The following is a 17,360-nucleotide window of genomic DNA, read 5'->3' as shown; positions in this document are numbered from 1 at the left end:
GGTTTTCACATGACAGAGCATACGAATGCTTATTCCTCCTGTGATTTGTAAAGCACTTTTCTTTTTTTTTTTGGAGATAGAGTCTCCCTCTGTCGCCAGGCTGGAATGCAGTGGCGCAATCTCGGCTCACTGCAACCTCTGCCTCCTGGGTTCAAGTGATTCTCCTGCCTCAGCCTCCTGTGTAGCTGCGACTATAGGCGCACACCACCATGCCCAGCTAATTTTTGTATTTTTAGTAGAGATGGGATTTCACCATGTTGGCCAGGATGTTTTCGATCTCTTGACCTGGTGATCTGCTTGCCTTAGCCTCCCAATGTGCTGGGATTATAGGCGTGAGTCACTTCACCCGGCCTGTAAAGCATTTTCTAGAGGTGTGAGTCTCAATCACAGTTAAGCCTCTGAATCACTGGTGAAGATTTTCAAAAGCACAGATGTTCTAGTCCCACACTCCAGACACACAGAGGCAGAATCTCCAAGGACAGACAGAACCCAGGCATGTGTGCATTTATTAGCTTCCCAGGAGGCTTGAACACCTCTCCCTACTTAAGGACACCTGCAGCCCCTCGGTCTCCCTGCCTCCAGTTCTCTCCTTATGGCTATCAGAGTCATTCAAGTTTAAATTTGATGGTGTCAATCACTGAGCTAAAATTCCTCAATAGGTCCTCATGCTCTAACCTAGAGCATTAGTTTTCTATGAGGGATGTAAATCAGAATCACCACAGTAGGCTAAAAAGATGCTTGCGGGCAGGTCCTACCCCAGCAGTTCTAGTTCTAATGGGACTGAGAGTTTGTGTATGGAATCAATGCTGCACAGTAGAAAACACTCCTTAACTTCCTTTTATTCTTCAGTCTATTTCTTTCCCATCAGGATCTTATAGGAAGAAGTGATTGGTCTAGGCTAGATTTATGTGTCCCTGGGTCTCTGTGCAAAAACATATCTTAATACCTCATTGCTTATAGCCATTACTGGAGATAGTGAAAAAAAAAAAATAATACCTCAATATCCTTTTAAAAAGTTTAAAAGCTTTTCAAAAGATGATTTGTATAATTTTCAGTCTTAGATATATGATAATGTAACCACAAAGGTGGGTCTAAATTTCACTGTGGACATTAATTATACATGGATTTTCTTGGTGTCTGTGCTGACTTTTAAGGATTTAGGGACAATATAACCCTATTTTCAACAGCAAAATATCACAAAAACAAAAACAAAACAGAACTTGTTGTCTTTGACTTTTCTTCTCAATCATGCTGCTGGGTTTGGAAGGATACAGTGATGATGATGACATCTAGGTTTTCAGTTGCATCCTGACAAGTCTGGATGGCACCAAATGCCAAGGCTCCCCAGTTCTACTGCATGTCATGTCCAAGTAGGAATGGGGCACATGCTGTCAACTCTCATGCTAACTAACCAACGTCTGAAATACACAGTCAATTCTAATATTCATGGTAACTGCAGAGTTGCCATGAACACCAAATCAGCAAACACTGAACTATTGTCCCTAGGAAAAATACAAGTTAGGTTCCTGTGAGCCTCTGATCATGAGATTCTCATCAACTAAAATGTCATTTGCATTATACAGACTCAGTTACCAATGTCTCTATAAAACAAGCCATGGTCGTCAACCACAGAAACCCACTCTTCCCATTTCTGCAAGTATTTTAAATTCTTCTTCAGCCTCCTGATCTGCAGAGCCTGCCTTGCCTGCAAAGTTAACCTTTCTCACACCTTATGCCCTTTTGAAACTTGGGAGCCAACCAGTACTAGCCGAGAAGGGGTTAACATTTTCCTGCCCCTGGGTGATGTGAACATACATTGCTTTGGTTTTCAGCCTCGCAACAATATTGCCCACTGCTTTTTAGAAGTGGATGTCATCTCACAAATCCATGAATTTAGCACATACTTTTAACAGGTCTCAGGGCAGCCTTTTATACATATTGTCAAACTTCCTCTCCTCTTCTCTGATGCACTGTACTGGGTTTTTTGTTTGGTTTGTTTTTTAGAGATGGAGTCTTGCTCTCTTGCCCAGTCTGGAGTGCAGTGGCACAATCCTGGTTCACTGCAGCCTTGGCCTCTCGGGCTCAAGGGATCCTCCCATCTCAGCCTCCAAAGTAGGTGGGACTACAGGCATGCACCACCACACCTGGGTAGTTTTTAAATTATTTTTTTGTCAAGACAGGGCCTCACTAGGTTACCCAGGCTGGTCTAAACTCCTGGGCTCAAGTGATCCTCCCACCTCAGTCTCCCAAAGTGCTGAGATTACAGGGATGAGGTCACTGGACTTGGCCTGATGCGCTATATTATTGATTCAATAATGCTGAACTCATGCTCAACAGGACAAGAGCTCGTGTCTGCATGAAGCTTCCCTAACACATGTGTTTTCTCTGTAGGTGCATCTCAACCTCACTGTGCTTGGGGGCAGTGGACAGTACTGCAGTACTGCACTCAGGGCGATTTTAAACGGCAAAGTCACCAAAAACAAAAACAAGCACAAAAATGTTTAAAAGCAAGGTATTAAATAGACTAAAAAAGACACATGTACAGCATGAGAAGGCCAAGTGTCTCAGTCTGACCTGAGCTGAAAACATAAGCAGTGAATGATGACACAACGTTTTCAATTCCCTGTGCATGTCTGAAAATGACTGTGGAAGTGCTCTGTGTATTGGTTTTGGGATTAAAATACATTTTAGCAAGCAGGTGAATTCATAAATGCGAAATCTCTGAATAAGGAGGATCAACTGCATGGGATAGGGAACTTCTCAGGCAACTGACCAAGCCATTCTTAGTAATGGCCGGTGTGACAACGGTTTGTGCATTAAATCTTTTGTTACAAAAGAAAATATATTAGATGTGATAATTTGACAAGGCTTATTTGGACCAAAAAGGTAATATTTAACTAATCGCTTTAAAAATTTTATTTCCCAATTCAAAGCAAACAATGAGTTCATAAATAAGTCATACGCTGATGCCTCTTCAGCAACTAAGTGTCCGACATCTGTAAGTTACTTGGTATCCTACCACCAATGGGACACATGCAGGAATTGTTTTCTCCCTTAGACCAAGCATATACATTTCTGACACCTATCATCCATCTCTATCAGATCCAAGAGAGAACACAGTGTCAGTACTTGATGACTGGCAAACAATTTCTTCTGAATAACTTTCTCCTACCCCACAGAATATCCTTAGGAAGGGTTCCTATGAACTCTCAGACACAGTTAAAGTGTCCTAACGTGGCCTCCAAGCTGATCAGGTTGCTAGAGACAGCAGCAGCAGCATGGCTCACACACAGCACATCCAGCACAGCCAAAAAACATTTGCAGCCGGGTATAGTGTCTGGCTCACACCTGGTAATCCCAGTGGTTTGAGAGGACAGGAGGCTCACTTGAGCCCAGGAGTTTGAGGCTGTAGTGAGCTATGATTGCTGCAGTGAGCTACAATTGCATCTGCCTGGGTCATAGAGCGAGACCTCTAAAAAAACAAAATGAAAAGAATTTGCTATTTTTCACAATCACCTACATTGCTGACTCATGTTCAACAGTTTTTTCGTCTGTCATCCCAGTTTCCAAAACAACTGCTATAAGCATCGATCTCTTAATGTGTAGTTTTTAAACTAGAAACTAGAGATTAAGATTGTTTCTTAGGTGGCATTCTTCCTAAGAGATTATAGCGTACTCAAATGAGAGACTTCATAAACCCCAGCCAACACATGGTCAAAAACCCTGCCAGTCACCCACTGCTACTGGTTTCTTTAGTGTCCTACTCAGGTCCCTTCCACATTTCACCTGGGCTTGACTCCACTTTCTTTTTTAATTTTTGAGATGAAGTTTCGCTCTTCTTGCGCAGGCTGGAGTGCAATGGCACGATTCCAGCTCACTGCAACTTCTGCCTCCCAGGTTCAAGTGATTCTCTTGCCTCAGCCTCCCAGGCAGCTGGGACTACAGGCGCCCACCACCACACCCGGCTAATTTTGTATTTTTAGTAGAGATGAGGTTTCACCATGTTGGTCAGTTTGGGTCTCAAACTTCTGACCTCTGGTGATCCACCTGCCTTGGCCTCCCAAATTGCTGGGATTACAGGCATGAGCCACTATGCCCGGCCAATCCCACTTACTTTCTAGCTCACTGATAAGCTGATTATTGTGTAACTTGACAGCCCGGTGCTGTTCCACCTGATCTTCCAATTCAAATATGGTTTCTTTCATGTCTTTGATCTCTGCATCACTCTCTGAAGCTTTTTCTTGCAGCTTTAGGCTGGTTCTACTTAGCTGTTCTGCTTGGTGATCACATATCTCCTTCAGGTATGAATAATCCTTCTCCACCTAAAATAAAAGGAAGGTTCCTTGGTCAGTTTAACAACAACGAAATTCCCAGTGGCCTGTCTACTAGAAGCCCAAGCCCCAACATGATGCAATATACCCATGTAACAAACCTGCTCATGAACCTATTCAATCTAAAATAAAACATTACAAAAAGCTCCCCACAAGTCAGCAGCAGGCTCATGACCACAGTGGCAAAGACGCTCTTGGCACGTGCGGTTTCTTGCATTACGTCAGAAACAGCCAAGGCTGTGAACGGTCAGAGAAACACAATGTATGCTCCCAAAGGACTGGATCCTGTGACACTTCCTACAAGCAGGAGAGAATCTGCACGCACTTAAACATTCCTCTTTCCGCAGCTGGGGAGAGCAATGCTTCCCTGGGAGGCACTGGCTCTGCACCAAGAGAGCTGCCTGGTGCGGCTGCCCTCACCACACATCTGCTGTGGAGCAGCGCCCTCTGCTGCTGAGCTGTGAACAACATCCCTGAAATCAGGCTAATCTGCAAACCCCCAGGTCCCCTTACACATAAAGATACTTGTGGTTGCAATGCTTCTTTAGAGGAATCTCTAAAGATTCTTTATCACATTCATGCTCTATCACAGCAAAAATGTGATAGAGAACGCTGACAGAAGGCACACAGAAACGTGCATGCACCAGAAGCACAAAAGTGGCACAGCATAGTTGCTCCACCTGTACAATTGTTAATTGTTAAACACTTTAAATACACAGAAAAGCACCAAAAATAATCATGCACCAAAACAGATTGAACAATAGTTAAATGCTGCCACATTTGCAAAATCTTTTTACTTTAATAAGAATTTCTTGAAGCCTCTACCTTCCCTTCCACCTCAGAGGGTAGTAAGTATTATCCTAAAATTGATATGTAGCCATCCCTTGAATGGTTTTTCACTTTTACTATATACGTATGTGTCCATGATAATATGCAGTATTGCCGTTTTATACAATGTTATACTACACTGTGCTTCTGCAGTGGGTTATACTGTATCTGTACTATACTGCATGCTCTTGCTTTTTAACTGTTTTCTTTTTTCTATTCTTTTTTTTTTTTTTTTTTTTTGAGGTGGAGTCTTGCTCTGTTGCCCAGGCTGGAGTGCAGTGATGCAATCTCAGCTCACTGCAATCTCCACCTCCCAGGTCCAAGGGATTCTCCTGCCTCAGCCTCCCAAGTATAGCTGGGATAACAGGCATGTGCCACCACACCTAGCTAATTTTTCTGTAGAGACAGGGTTTCACCACGTTGGCCAGGCTGGTTTTGAATTCCTGACCTCAGGTGATCCACCCGCCTCGGCCTCCCAAAGTTCTGGCATTACAGGCGTGAGCCACAGTGCCCATCCAACTGTGTTTTTTAAATGTATCCATACTGATACACATCATGCTGGTCATTAATTGCTGCACAGTATTCCAGTCTTAATATAGTATTTTATTATTACAAAAATGCTGCAATAAACATCATTGTCACTTTTCTACAGTGCTTCAATTAACATTACTAAATAACTGTATATTTACCATGTAATCTAAGCTTAATACCTAATAGACTTCTTCCTAGACTTGGGGTGGGGGTGGGGTTTCTTTGTATGCACTAAAATTTTTTTCCAATTACATTTCACTTGTAAAACCTTCTGGCTATAAGCTCTATGGCAACAGGGACTTCTCTGTTTAATTCACCATTGCATCCCCAGTGTCTACACAGCAACACACACAGGAGGCATTTAATGAATATTTGATGAATGAATGAACACTGGGAGGCAACACTGCAGGGTCATTCACTGGAAAGTTGTGATAAAGGATAAGGAAGGGAGGGGAGACCTGGAGACAGAGCAAGATGGCTGAAAAGATTTCTTCAGCAATGCACCCTTCCTGCAGAAACACCGAATGGAATTGCTATCCACATAAGAAAGCATCTTCATAAGAACCAAAAATCAGTTAACGATCACAGTGTCTGTTTTTAACATCCTATTAAGGAAAAAGGTACTGGAGAGGGGAAGAAAGAGTCTTGACTCTCCAGCACCCCCTTTCCCTCATTCCTTGGCAGCAACCACATGGTACAGAGGCAGCATCTGTGCACCCATGGGGAGGGAAAGCACAATGACTGTGAGACTTTGTATTAGAATTTGGTGCTGTCCCATCGTAGCAGAAAGCAACACAGGACAGAATTCAGGCAGCACCCATGGAAGAAGCATTTAGACCAGCCCTAGCTAGAGGGGAATCTTCCATCCCAGTGGGAATCTGAGTTCTGGCAAGCCCCACCTCTGTGGGCTAAAGTACTTTGGAGTCCTAAGCAAGAGTGAAAGACAGTCTAGGCCACAAGGGCTGCAATTCTGGATAAGTCTTGGCGCTGTGCTGGGCTCAGAGCCAGTGGACTTGGGGTGCACATGACCCAGTGAGACACCAGCTGGAGCAGCCAAGGGAGTGCTTGTACCACTCTTCCCCCAACCCCAGGCAGTACAGCTCACAGCTCAGGGAGGAGAGGGAAGAGTAAAGGGGACTTTGTCTTGTAACTTGGATACCAGCTCAGCCACAGTAAAATAAAGCACCAGAGTCCTGAAGCCCCCATTCCAGGTCCTAGCTCCCAGATGACATTTCTGACACAGCCTGGACCAGGTCTGACACAGCCTGGACCTCAGCCATAGTAAAATAAAGCACCAAGCAGGCTCCTAAAGTCCCTGATTCTAGGCCTTAGTTCTTGCACAGCATTTCTAGACCCGCCCCCGACCTGAAGGGAGCCCACTGCCCTGAAGGGAGAGACTGAGGCCTGCTGACTAAAGAACACTTGGGCCCAGAATAAACATCACTGGTGCTACCACAGGCCTGGGGTGGTGCTGGCCACTGGTAGAGATCCCTTTGGATTGAGAAAAGCAGAGGGAAGAGTAAAGGACTTTGTCTTCCAACTTGGGTACCAGCTCAGCCACAGTAAAATAAAGTTCCAAGGAGACTCCCAAAGTTGCAGACTCCAGGCCCTAGATTTCAGATAGCATTTCTAGGCCCATTCTGGGCTAGAAGGAAGCCCAGCACCCTGAAGGGAAAGACACAAGCCTCGCTGAATTCCTCATCTGAGGACTAAAGGACCCTCAGGCCTTGAATAAACACCAGTAGTAGCCAGGCAATAGTCACCACAGGTTTTGACTGAGACCTAGTGCTGGGCTGGCTTCAGGTCTGACCCAGCACAGTCCCAGCAGTGGTAGTCACCGGGGTGCTTCACCTCTGCTCCAACTCTAGGCAGCTCAGCATGAAGAGAGAGACTGTGTATTTGGGGGAAAGTAAGGAAAAGGAGCAAAGAAATTTTGCCTGCTAAACTGGGAAATTCTCCTGGATCTTATCCAGGACCACCAAGGTGGTACCTCTATGAGTCTGCAAGAATCACAACATTACTGGGCTTGTGGTGCCCCCTAATGCAGATAAAGCTGCAGTGACCAAAGCCTTAGATCACAACACTCAATTCCCTTTGAATACCTGGAAAGTCTTCTCAAGAAAAACAAATACAAACAAGCCCAGACTATGAAGATTACATAAATCCCCGACTCTTCTATGCCCATCTATGAACATCCAGAAATTTATGACATGCTGAAGAATGCATGAGTCTCAACAGCATAACTGCTCAAACAGAAGAATTAGTGAGCCGGAAGACAGGCGATTTGAAAATCTACAGAGGAGTCAAAATTTAAAAAGAATGAAGCACACATACAAGATCTAGAAACAGTCTAAAAAGGGGGCATATCTAAGAGTTATTGGACTTAAAGAGGAGGTAGAGAGAGAGAGACTGGGGTAGAAACTTTATTCAAAGGCATAATAACAGAACTTCCCAAACCTACAGAAAGATATTAATACTCAATTACAATAGGTTATAGAACACCAAGCAGATTTAGCCCAAATAAGACTATCTAAGACATTTAACAAACAAATTCCTAAAGTTCAAAGATTATGAAAGGATCCTAGAAGCAGCAAGAAAAAAGAAACAAAACCAAGGAGCAGACTTCTCAGTGGAAATGTTACAGGCCAGGGAGAGAGAGGCATGACAAATTTAAAGCACTGAAGGAAAAAAATGTCAAACATGACAGAGAAAGAGAGTTTCCCAGACAAACAAAACCTGAGAAATTTCATCAACAGCCAACAAGAATTGCTAATGGGAGTTCTTCAATCTGAACGAAAAGGACATTAACAAACAATAAGAAATCATGTGAACATACAAAACTCACTGGTAGCAGCAAATACTCAGACAAATAGAGAATATTATAACACTGTAATTGTGATGTGTCAACTACTCATATCTTAGGAAGACTAAAAGATGAATCTATCAATAGAAACAAAACTGAAGAATGAGATCATATCAAGTTAAAAAGGAAACAGCAAAAAGATGAAGAGACAGCCCACAGAGTGGGAGAAAATACTTGTAAACTACCCATCTGATAAGGAATTAATAACCAGAATACATAAGGAGCTTAAACAATTCAATGGGGGAAAAAAATCTAATAATCTGATTAAAAAGTGGGCAAATATCTTATTAGACACTTCTTAAAGATGTGGCAAACAGGAATATGAAAAGGTGCTGAACGTCGCTGATCATCAGAGAAATGCAAGTCAAAACTACAATGAGATACCATCTCACCCAAATTAAAATGACTTTTATTCAAAAGTCAGGCAACAACAAACGCTGGGGAAGATGTAGAGAAAACCGGACCCTTGTACACTGTTGGTGGGAAATAACACTAGTCCAGCCACTATGAAAAACAGTATAGAGGTTCCTCCAAAAAAAAAAAAAAAAAAAAAAAAAAAAACTAAAAAGAGACTACCATATGATCCAGCAATTGTATTTCTGGGTATACACCCAAAAGAAAGGAAATTAGTAAAGAGATATATGCACTCCCCATGTTTACTGCAGCACTATTCACAATAGCCAACACTTGGAATCAACCTAAGTGTCCATCAGCAGACAAATGGATGAAGAAAATATAGTCCATATACACAACAGAGTATTTAGCCATAGAAAAAGAATGAGATCCTGCCACTTGTAACAACATGGATGGAACTGGAAATCATCATGTTAAATGAAATAACCCAGGCACAGAAAGATAAACTTCATTTATTCTCACTCATTTGTGGGAGATAAAAATTAAAACATTTGAACTCATAAAGCTAGAGAATAGAATGATTATCAGAGGCTGGGAAGGGTGATGGGGCAGGGGTGGAAATAGGGATGGTTAATGGGTACAATACAGTTAATGAAACCTATTATTTGATAGCACAGCAGGGTGACTACTGCATTGCATGCCTGTGTCAAAATATGTCAGGTACCGCATAAATGTATACGCCTACTATGTACCCATAGCAACTAAAAATTAGAAAAAAGTATAAGAGGGAGTAAGGGAAGGAAAGGAGAAGAGAGAGAGAAACAGCCTGGGAAAGAGCCAAAGGGCCCTGCCTATGCTCTGGGGTCAGCTCTGCATGGTAATATTAAATGCATCATTGCAGGTTGTAGCCCAAAGCTTGAAAGCTGCTCAAGTACATCAAGATGACTAAGGACATACATTCCGGAGCCAGACTGCCAGGGTTTAAACCCCAATTCTAGTGAATCAAGCCTTGTATTCTTTAATCCCTCTGCCTCTGTTTCATAATCTAACAACTGTCAGGGTAGCGGGGGCAGTGCAGTTAAGTGAAATAATGACTTGTAGAGATTATCATAGTGCCTGGACCATGTAATAGTAAAAGTCAGTAAAACTCATTCTTTGGGGTCAGGTGTGGTGACTCGTGCCTGTAATCCCAGCACTTAGGGAGGCCTAGGCAGGTGGATCACGAGGTCAGGAGGTTGAGACCATCCTGCCTAACACGGTGAAATTCCCATCTCTACTAAAAATACAAAAAATTAGCTGAGTGTGATGGCATGCACCTGTAGTCCCAGCTACGTGGGAGGCTGAGGCAGGAAAATTATTTGAACCCGGGAGACAGAGGTTGCAGTGAGCTGAGATCACAGCCGCTGCACTCCAGCCCAGCCCAAGCAACAGAGTGAGACTGTGTCTCCAAAAAAAAAAAAAAAAAAAAAAAAAAAAATCACTCTGTCACAAGTGCCTTATATATTATATATACAATACTACATGTAATACAGGTCCATTTGACCAAGAAAAATCATAATACAAAAAAGACCAAAAGTCTTATATCCTAACTACTTTATTAAACAGAAGATGACTTAACTATTTTTTGCTTTTTTTTGGAGTCAGGGGACAAGGTCTTGCTCTGTTGCCCAGCCTGGAGTGCAGTGGCACAATCACAATCATAGTAGCCTTGACCTCCGGAGCTCAAGCCATTCTCCCCACCTCAGCCTCCCTCACGGCCGGCACTAAAGGTGTGCATCACAATGACCAGCAATTTTTTTTTTTTAAAGATGGGGTCTTGCTATGTTGCCCAGGCTCCCGGGTTCAAGTGATCCTCCCACCTTGGCCTCCCAACTGCTGGGATTACAGGCATGAGCCACTGTGCCTGGCCAGAAGATGACTTTTAAGGAGAAAAGAGATGCTGCATTTTAAATCCTGGAAGGCTGATATCTGAAATCATTTGAAAAGCAGCAACAGAAGGTAGGTTTTGAGTCTTACAACCTGGGGCAGACTGTGGCCTTCTGCGTAGCTGGCTGGCTGAGTGTTGTGGAGTCCTCAGGCTAGACTCTAGAAACATGCATGTGATTTGGCTGGGACTACTGCGGGCTAGGAATTAAACTGAGGATGTAACGAGGCAGCCTAGAGGGAGAGTACCCCGAGCAAGGCCTCTGCAAGCAGTTGAGGCTACTGCCCCTCAGAAACTCTGCACCTCTGCCTCCCATAGGTAGGTAACTCGGCATGGGGGAAGGGCACCTGCAAATCAGCATTTGTTTCATATGCACCCATCATTTCATCCTTCTTGGGTGTTGGAATAATTATCTCAAATTTAACAATATATTCCAGAAACAACTTTTATTTACCAAAAAAAAAAAAAAAAAAAAGACAAGAATCAAAAAACAGAAACCCTCAAGTAACTTCACAACTTCTTCTAACAAGGGCTTGCTAAGTAATAACAGGTGGATTTTTTTATATTCATTTAATAGATTAACATAGGAAGAGAGGGGAAGTTTCAAGTGAAATTAAATCACTTGAAGAGAGTAATCCAGCATGTATCAAGTGGCTGAGAACAAAGCCTACCCTTCCAAGGCTGCAGGTGCTCCAGGCCCTGCTTACATTGTGGTTCTCTCTGCTGGCCAGCTCCTTTCCATTTCCCTTGCTTGAGATTTTTTTTAAGAGATGGGGGTCTTGTTATGTTCCTTAGGCTGAACTCCTGGGCCCAACTGATCCTCCTGCCTCAGCCCTCTGAGTAGCTGGGAACTAGAGGGAGACCGCCCAACATGCCTGACTGGCCAGCTCCTTTTAACTTCTCTATGTCAAGAGACATTGTCATCTAGCAATGTGATTTTCAACATATCCCTTGAAAAATGAAACCACTCTTGTGCATCACAAGCATCTCCCAATTTCAAAGATCAATTTTCTGTAGATATGGAGCCAGTGGAATAGCACTATAAATAGATTCAAACAAACTTCCCAGGAAGTCCACTATTTTCTGCAGACAGGACAGTGAAAGCCACTCCTTTCCAGCAGGTGCCCAAGGCAGACGGCAGCAGAGGCCCCCAGAGAGGGCCCAGAGGACAGGCAGTGTAGCTCTGAGGTCAGACCCCTCTAGAATCCTAGCAAGGGTCACCTCCTCCACTCCCCAACCCCCACCCCATGCTTGTCAAGACACTTATGAAAAAAAAGAAAATCTCAGGACCCCCAAACTCCTTACTTGGAAGATAAAGTTAAGTGTGGAGGCTGAATTATGCTACTTGCCATCCTCTCCCCAAATGAATCTACTGCTTTACAAGTCTGGGTCAAAGCATTAAATCAGACATGCACCAGTGCCCCAAGGAAAGGCGAAAGGCCTCAGGCATCTCCAGATGAGTGTTCACGAATAGAGGAAGAGCTTCATACTGGGGAACCCTGGGGATGCACTCCCTGACTGCAGATATTAAGAGCACTCCCATGCTGGTGGCAACACACCCATCTAGATTCTTCTCTCAGAGGGGTATACAACTGGTTGTGATGGTTTGACCAACAGATAATTTGACAGCACTGAATAAACATCTCTAACAGAACACCTACATAGCTTTCTTTAGTGTGATGAACAAAAGCACAAAGGAAATCAAGCTAGAGATCACCTAAGAACCAAGCTCTTCTCTTGCACAAAGCAGCCATAAGAATAGAGACTAAAGAGAATAAGGAATTAGGTTTATAGCTAACCCAGCAACATTGTCAACATATCAAGAACCAAGAAATCAGAACATTAAAGTAAAAGCGTGCTGTGGCTCAAACATTTCAGTGTTAGTTATTTTTAGTAAATTTTTATAGCAAAGACAGTATTTTAAAGAATTATGCCCTGGCTTTGAGAAATCATTTAACCCTTCATTCAAATATTCACATAGCAAAAACATGGTACTATGGAGACATAAACAGAATGATACCTTATAATAAATTCTGAGTAAATTCCAGTAACATTAAAATTGTACAGATAGTTAGAAACCAGCACAAGTAGAAAAATGGGTATGACCAACAGGAAGATGCCTGACTCATAAACACCCCATAACTGCTTCTTGTGTAAGTCTGTCATTTCAGTTGGCTTTTGACTTAATCTGGTGATTATATAGTCCATTCAATCAAGTTATCTCAAATGCTTAAAAAGAGATAATCTACCAGGGCAAAGAACTGTCAAGAATTCGAAATCCCACCTGCCCATCTTCAGGGTCACCTCCTCCTCTAACACTGTGGAGACTACTCACAACCTCAGCAGATGTGAAAGGCATTCGTGGAATATCCTGGCTAGACATGTTTCTACAGCTTCTAAAGGTCTTGGAGGGGCAAAGAGAAACATCAGGCATGAGGTCCCTGCCTTGGAGGACTCTTGGCTTAGAAGGGCAGGGACTTTCGATCTCTGTGGCTGGATCGGCAGGTGCTAACAGCAGCCTCGGCTTGCAGGCCTGGGTATCCTTGCTGGCACCAGCAGACAACTCTCCCTTCTCAAACCTGCCCCATATTCTATGCTCCCTCTCCCAGGAAGCAGCACAATAACATATTCAATCATACAAGCTGGAGATCTATGAATGGGCTGAAATGCCTTCCTCCTGCCCATCCCTGACATCAAATCAGTCACCCGACCCTACTTAACCTCCCTTCTAAACATCTAATGTCTTAATGTTAGAAGGCCAGATATGGTGGCTCACGCCTGTAATCCTAGCACTTTGGGAGGCAGAGGTGGGTGGATCACTTGAGGTCAGGGGTTCGAGACCAGCCTGGTCAATATGGTGAAACCCTGTCTCTACTAAAAATAGGAAAGTTATCCAGGAGTGGTGGTGGGTGACTGTAATCCCAGCTACTCAGGAGGCTGAGGCAGGAGAATCGCTTGAACCCAGGAGGCAGAGGTTGCAGTGAACCAACAGATGCACCACTGCCAAGACACCATCTTAAAAATAAACAAATAAATAAAACAAATGTCTTTCCAGCCCTCATCTTCCCACCCAACCCACTCCCTATTCTGCCCTTCATTCTTTCTCGCCTAACTGTGGCCAAAGTCATCTTTCTCAATTGTAAACATGATTCTGTAACTCTTGTTTAAAATTCCTTCGACCAAAAGCACAAACCACCAATGAAAAATAGTAAACTCAACTTCATAAAGATAAAAATTAAAACATTTTGTGCCACAAAGGACATTATCAAGATAGTGAAAAGATAAGCCACAGAATGTGAGGAAATATTTGCAGATCATTTTTTTCTGGTAAGGGATTTGTATCCAGAGCACAGAAAGAACTCTCCAGCACTCTGGGAGGCTAAAGTGGGAGGACTGCTTGAGGCCGCATTGTGCGGGTTCCGTATGTATAAAACATCCAGAAGAGACAGGTCCACAGAGCCAAAACATAGATTAGTGGTTGCCTGGGGCTAGGAGGGAGGTGGTCTTGGAGATTAAGATTTCTTTATGGGGTGACAAAAATGTTCTAAAATGGATTGTGCTGATGCTTGCACAATTGTGTGACTATACTAAAAACCACAGACATATGCGATTTATATGGATTATATCTCCATAAAAGCTATTTAAAAATTCATCAGAGACTCCCACTGTCTTGAGAATAAAATCATAACTGCTTGGCTGTAATCTCCTCCGGGCCACTTCCACTGACCACCCTGTGCACTCCAATAAGGACAAACTACCTGCATCACTTTCTTCGTGGCCAGGCTTTCTGACCTTATGACCTGCTGTTGTTTTCTTCCAGCAGCATTCCCAGAGTCCCTACCTCCACACACTCAGGGGTCAACTCACCCCCTCTCCCCTTAAGATTCAGGTTAGAGGTCAAAGGAAACAACATGTCTTGATGACTCACTGTGAATTTCTCCACTGTATTACAATCAGGTAAAACTCTCCCAGTTCAACAAAGCTTTCAAAGGTGGTTTTCTTCAAATCAAAGGGCTTTGGCTTTAAGACAATAGTGACAGCATATTAATTGGAGTCTTAGGTCTGCTTTAAATGTTTTTCTGTCTCTGCTTTCAGGTAACTGGGAAGTAGTATAAATCAGTGATTAAGAGTAAGAGCTCTGGGTACCTTGGCTCACCTCTGTAATCCCAGCACTTTGGGAAGCACTGAGGTGTGGGAGGATCATCTAGGGTCAGGAGTTTGAGATCAGCCTGGTCAACAGAGCAAGACTCTGTCTCTACGGAAAAAAAATTTAAAAAATTAACGGGGTATGGTGGTGTGCACCTGTAATTCCAGCTACTTGGGAAGCTGAGGTGGGAGGATCACTTAAGCCCAGGAATTCTAGGCTGCAGAGAGCTATGATCACACCACAGTACTCCAGCCTAGGCAACAGAACAAGACCAGGGCTCAAACAAACAAACAAACAAACAATAAATAAATAAATAAGTACTCTAAGGTCAGACCCAACTTTGAATCCTGGCTTCATTTCATTAATTAATTAGGCTAATAACTTAATCATTCTGTTTGTTCAACTGAAAAAAGATTAGACAGAATCAACAGCATATGGTTAAGACGAAAGATAAGATCAAAAGATGGAAAAGCTCTAAGAGTGCCTAGTACATATAAAGCCCCAAAACATTAGCTGCTGTTATTAAGATATAATAAACCTTATTTTAAAACATATTAACAAAATTATAGCAGCCTCTCAATTCTGTTGCAACTTTTTCTGACATTCATTCATTCATCTGAAAAGTATTTACTGAATACCTAACAGATGGAAAAAATTGCAATGCTAAAATTACATATAGTTTAAAAGGAAAAAAACTTGAAATGACACTTGAGTAACTTACCATAAGTGATACAGTTTGGCTGTCTCCCCATCCAAATCTCATCTTGATATCCCACATGTTGTGGGTGGGAGTGGGAGGTAACTGAATCAGGGAGCAGGTCTTTCCTGCTGTTCTCCTGATAGTGTGTAATTCTCACGACATCTGATGACTATATAAGGGGGAGTTTCCCTGCACAAGCTCTCTTCTCTTGTCTGCCACCACGTGAGATGTGCCTTTCACCTTCTACCACCATGTTTATGAGGCATCCCCAGCCATGTGGAAATGTAAGTTCATTAGACCTTTTTTCTTTCCAGTCTCAGGTATGTGTTTATCAGCAGCATGAAAACAGACTAATACAATGAGTAAGAATGTGGGGTGTTTGTTTTAGCATCTAGCTTGGCTACTGCAAAACTCCCTCTGCTTGGTTCTTGGCCCCGTTGTGAATAGACACTGCTGATGATCAGCCACAGTTCATTCTTACTGGCCTAAAGTTGAATTATTATTATTTTGGCAATGCTGCTCCACCAAGGGAGAGGAGAAAATGTTAGTTTATTTACACTTCAGTTATGGGGGAGTAAGCCTGTTGGAAAACTCAAAGATGAGGATAAACATCTGTATTTCACCTTTGGGAACACAGAGGCAAGCTTTGGAAGCAGGGTCTGTGCCCTGGTAGGGACCTCTCAAAGCAGCAAGGCCCCACTCAGGTGCTTCCCAAGAACTCGCACTGGAGACAGAAGTTCTGGGCAACACCAGGCTCACAGACGAGTCCCGAGGTCATGTGAATGGAAGAGAGGGTGCTCTCTTCATATGAGGCCTCACCTCAGGAAAGGCATTAACATGTCCAGAAGAAAACAAGTCCATCAAGGGGGAAGCAGGGTCAGGCAGGACTGGGAACCAGCCCCCTGTGGAGTCACAGGTAAGAGCAAGGGGTCAGAGCTACAGGTTCTGCAGATCTGCCCAAGTGGTAAGACCACCCTTCCTGAAATCATCCGACTGTCTCCATCAAACTTCTGCCCCTTTTTAAGGGGCTTCAAGAACAGAGATCTGGGATTGTAGGGGCAGGACCTGGCAGACATGCCATGAGCTCCAGGCCACATGCCTGTCACATCCCACATAATAAAGGCTGCAGGGGCATTCTGGCTTTGTAGTTTGATCTTCAGAAGATTCCGCTCCTGGGGCACAGCTGACTCTGCATAGCCAGGCTGAGGCCTGTGGAAACTCTCCCCAGGCCACAGCCCCTTGAGCAGAGGTTTCGTGGTGCAGCGTCTGTGGGGCTCTCCCCAAGCAGCCTCCACAGGCCTCTTCCTGACTTCTACATCCTCATGGTTTGCCCAGGGGAGCTGGAAAACAGGCCCTGTTGACAGAAGCTGCTGACAGGCTTCTTTCCCAGCATGAAGCCACAGGCCTCTGCTCACCAGAGAGTTGATGATTGGTGCTGGAGAGTGGGAGTTGAAGATGACTGAAATCTCCATGTTTTCAGCTTAGTAACCTTCCCACCACTCCAGCAGCTGCCAGTGGCTACTCAGGAAGTAGGTTCCCTCAGCTTCCCTGAAGCACCCCAAATAGTTCCACCTGCACGTCTGAGTCCTCTGAGGGACAGGGTGTTCCCATGAGTGACCTTGGCTGAGCGACAATTATGTCATTTACTGAAATGAGCTTGGAGTTCCATGGGACAGGGCCCT

General features: G+C 43.6%; 1 protein-coding gene across 14 annotated transcripts in view; it reads right to left on the bottom strand.

The window, feature by feature from the left end:
- SPECC1 (sperm antigen with calponin homology and coiled-coil domains 1) overlaps positions 1–17,360 on the bottom strand; it is a 326,271-nt gene that overhangs the window by 109,033 nt on the left and 199,878 nt on the right. For all 14 annotated transcript variants that reach the window (XM_039476154.2, XM_074388311.1, XM_074388314.1 and 11 more), the window contains one exon: positions 4,115–4,322. In XM_039476154.2, coding sequence (XP_039332088.1) covers positions 4,115–4,322 — 208 coding nt within the window. The remainder of the gene's footprint in view (positions 1–4,114; positions 4,323–17,360) is intronic.

Source organism: Saimiri boliviensis, chromosome 17, assembly GCF_048565385.1.
Source record: "Saimiri boliviensis isolate mSaiBol1 chromosome 17, mSaiBol1.pri, whole genome shotgun sequence".
Classification (NCBI taxonomy): Eukaryota; Metazoa; Chordata; class Mammalia; order Primates; family Cebidae; genus Saimiri; species Saimiri boliviensis.
Note: the sequence above shows the minus strand (reverse complement) of the source record. Positions and strands in the feature narration are given on the sequence as shown.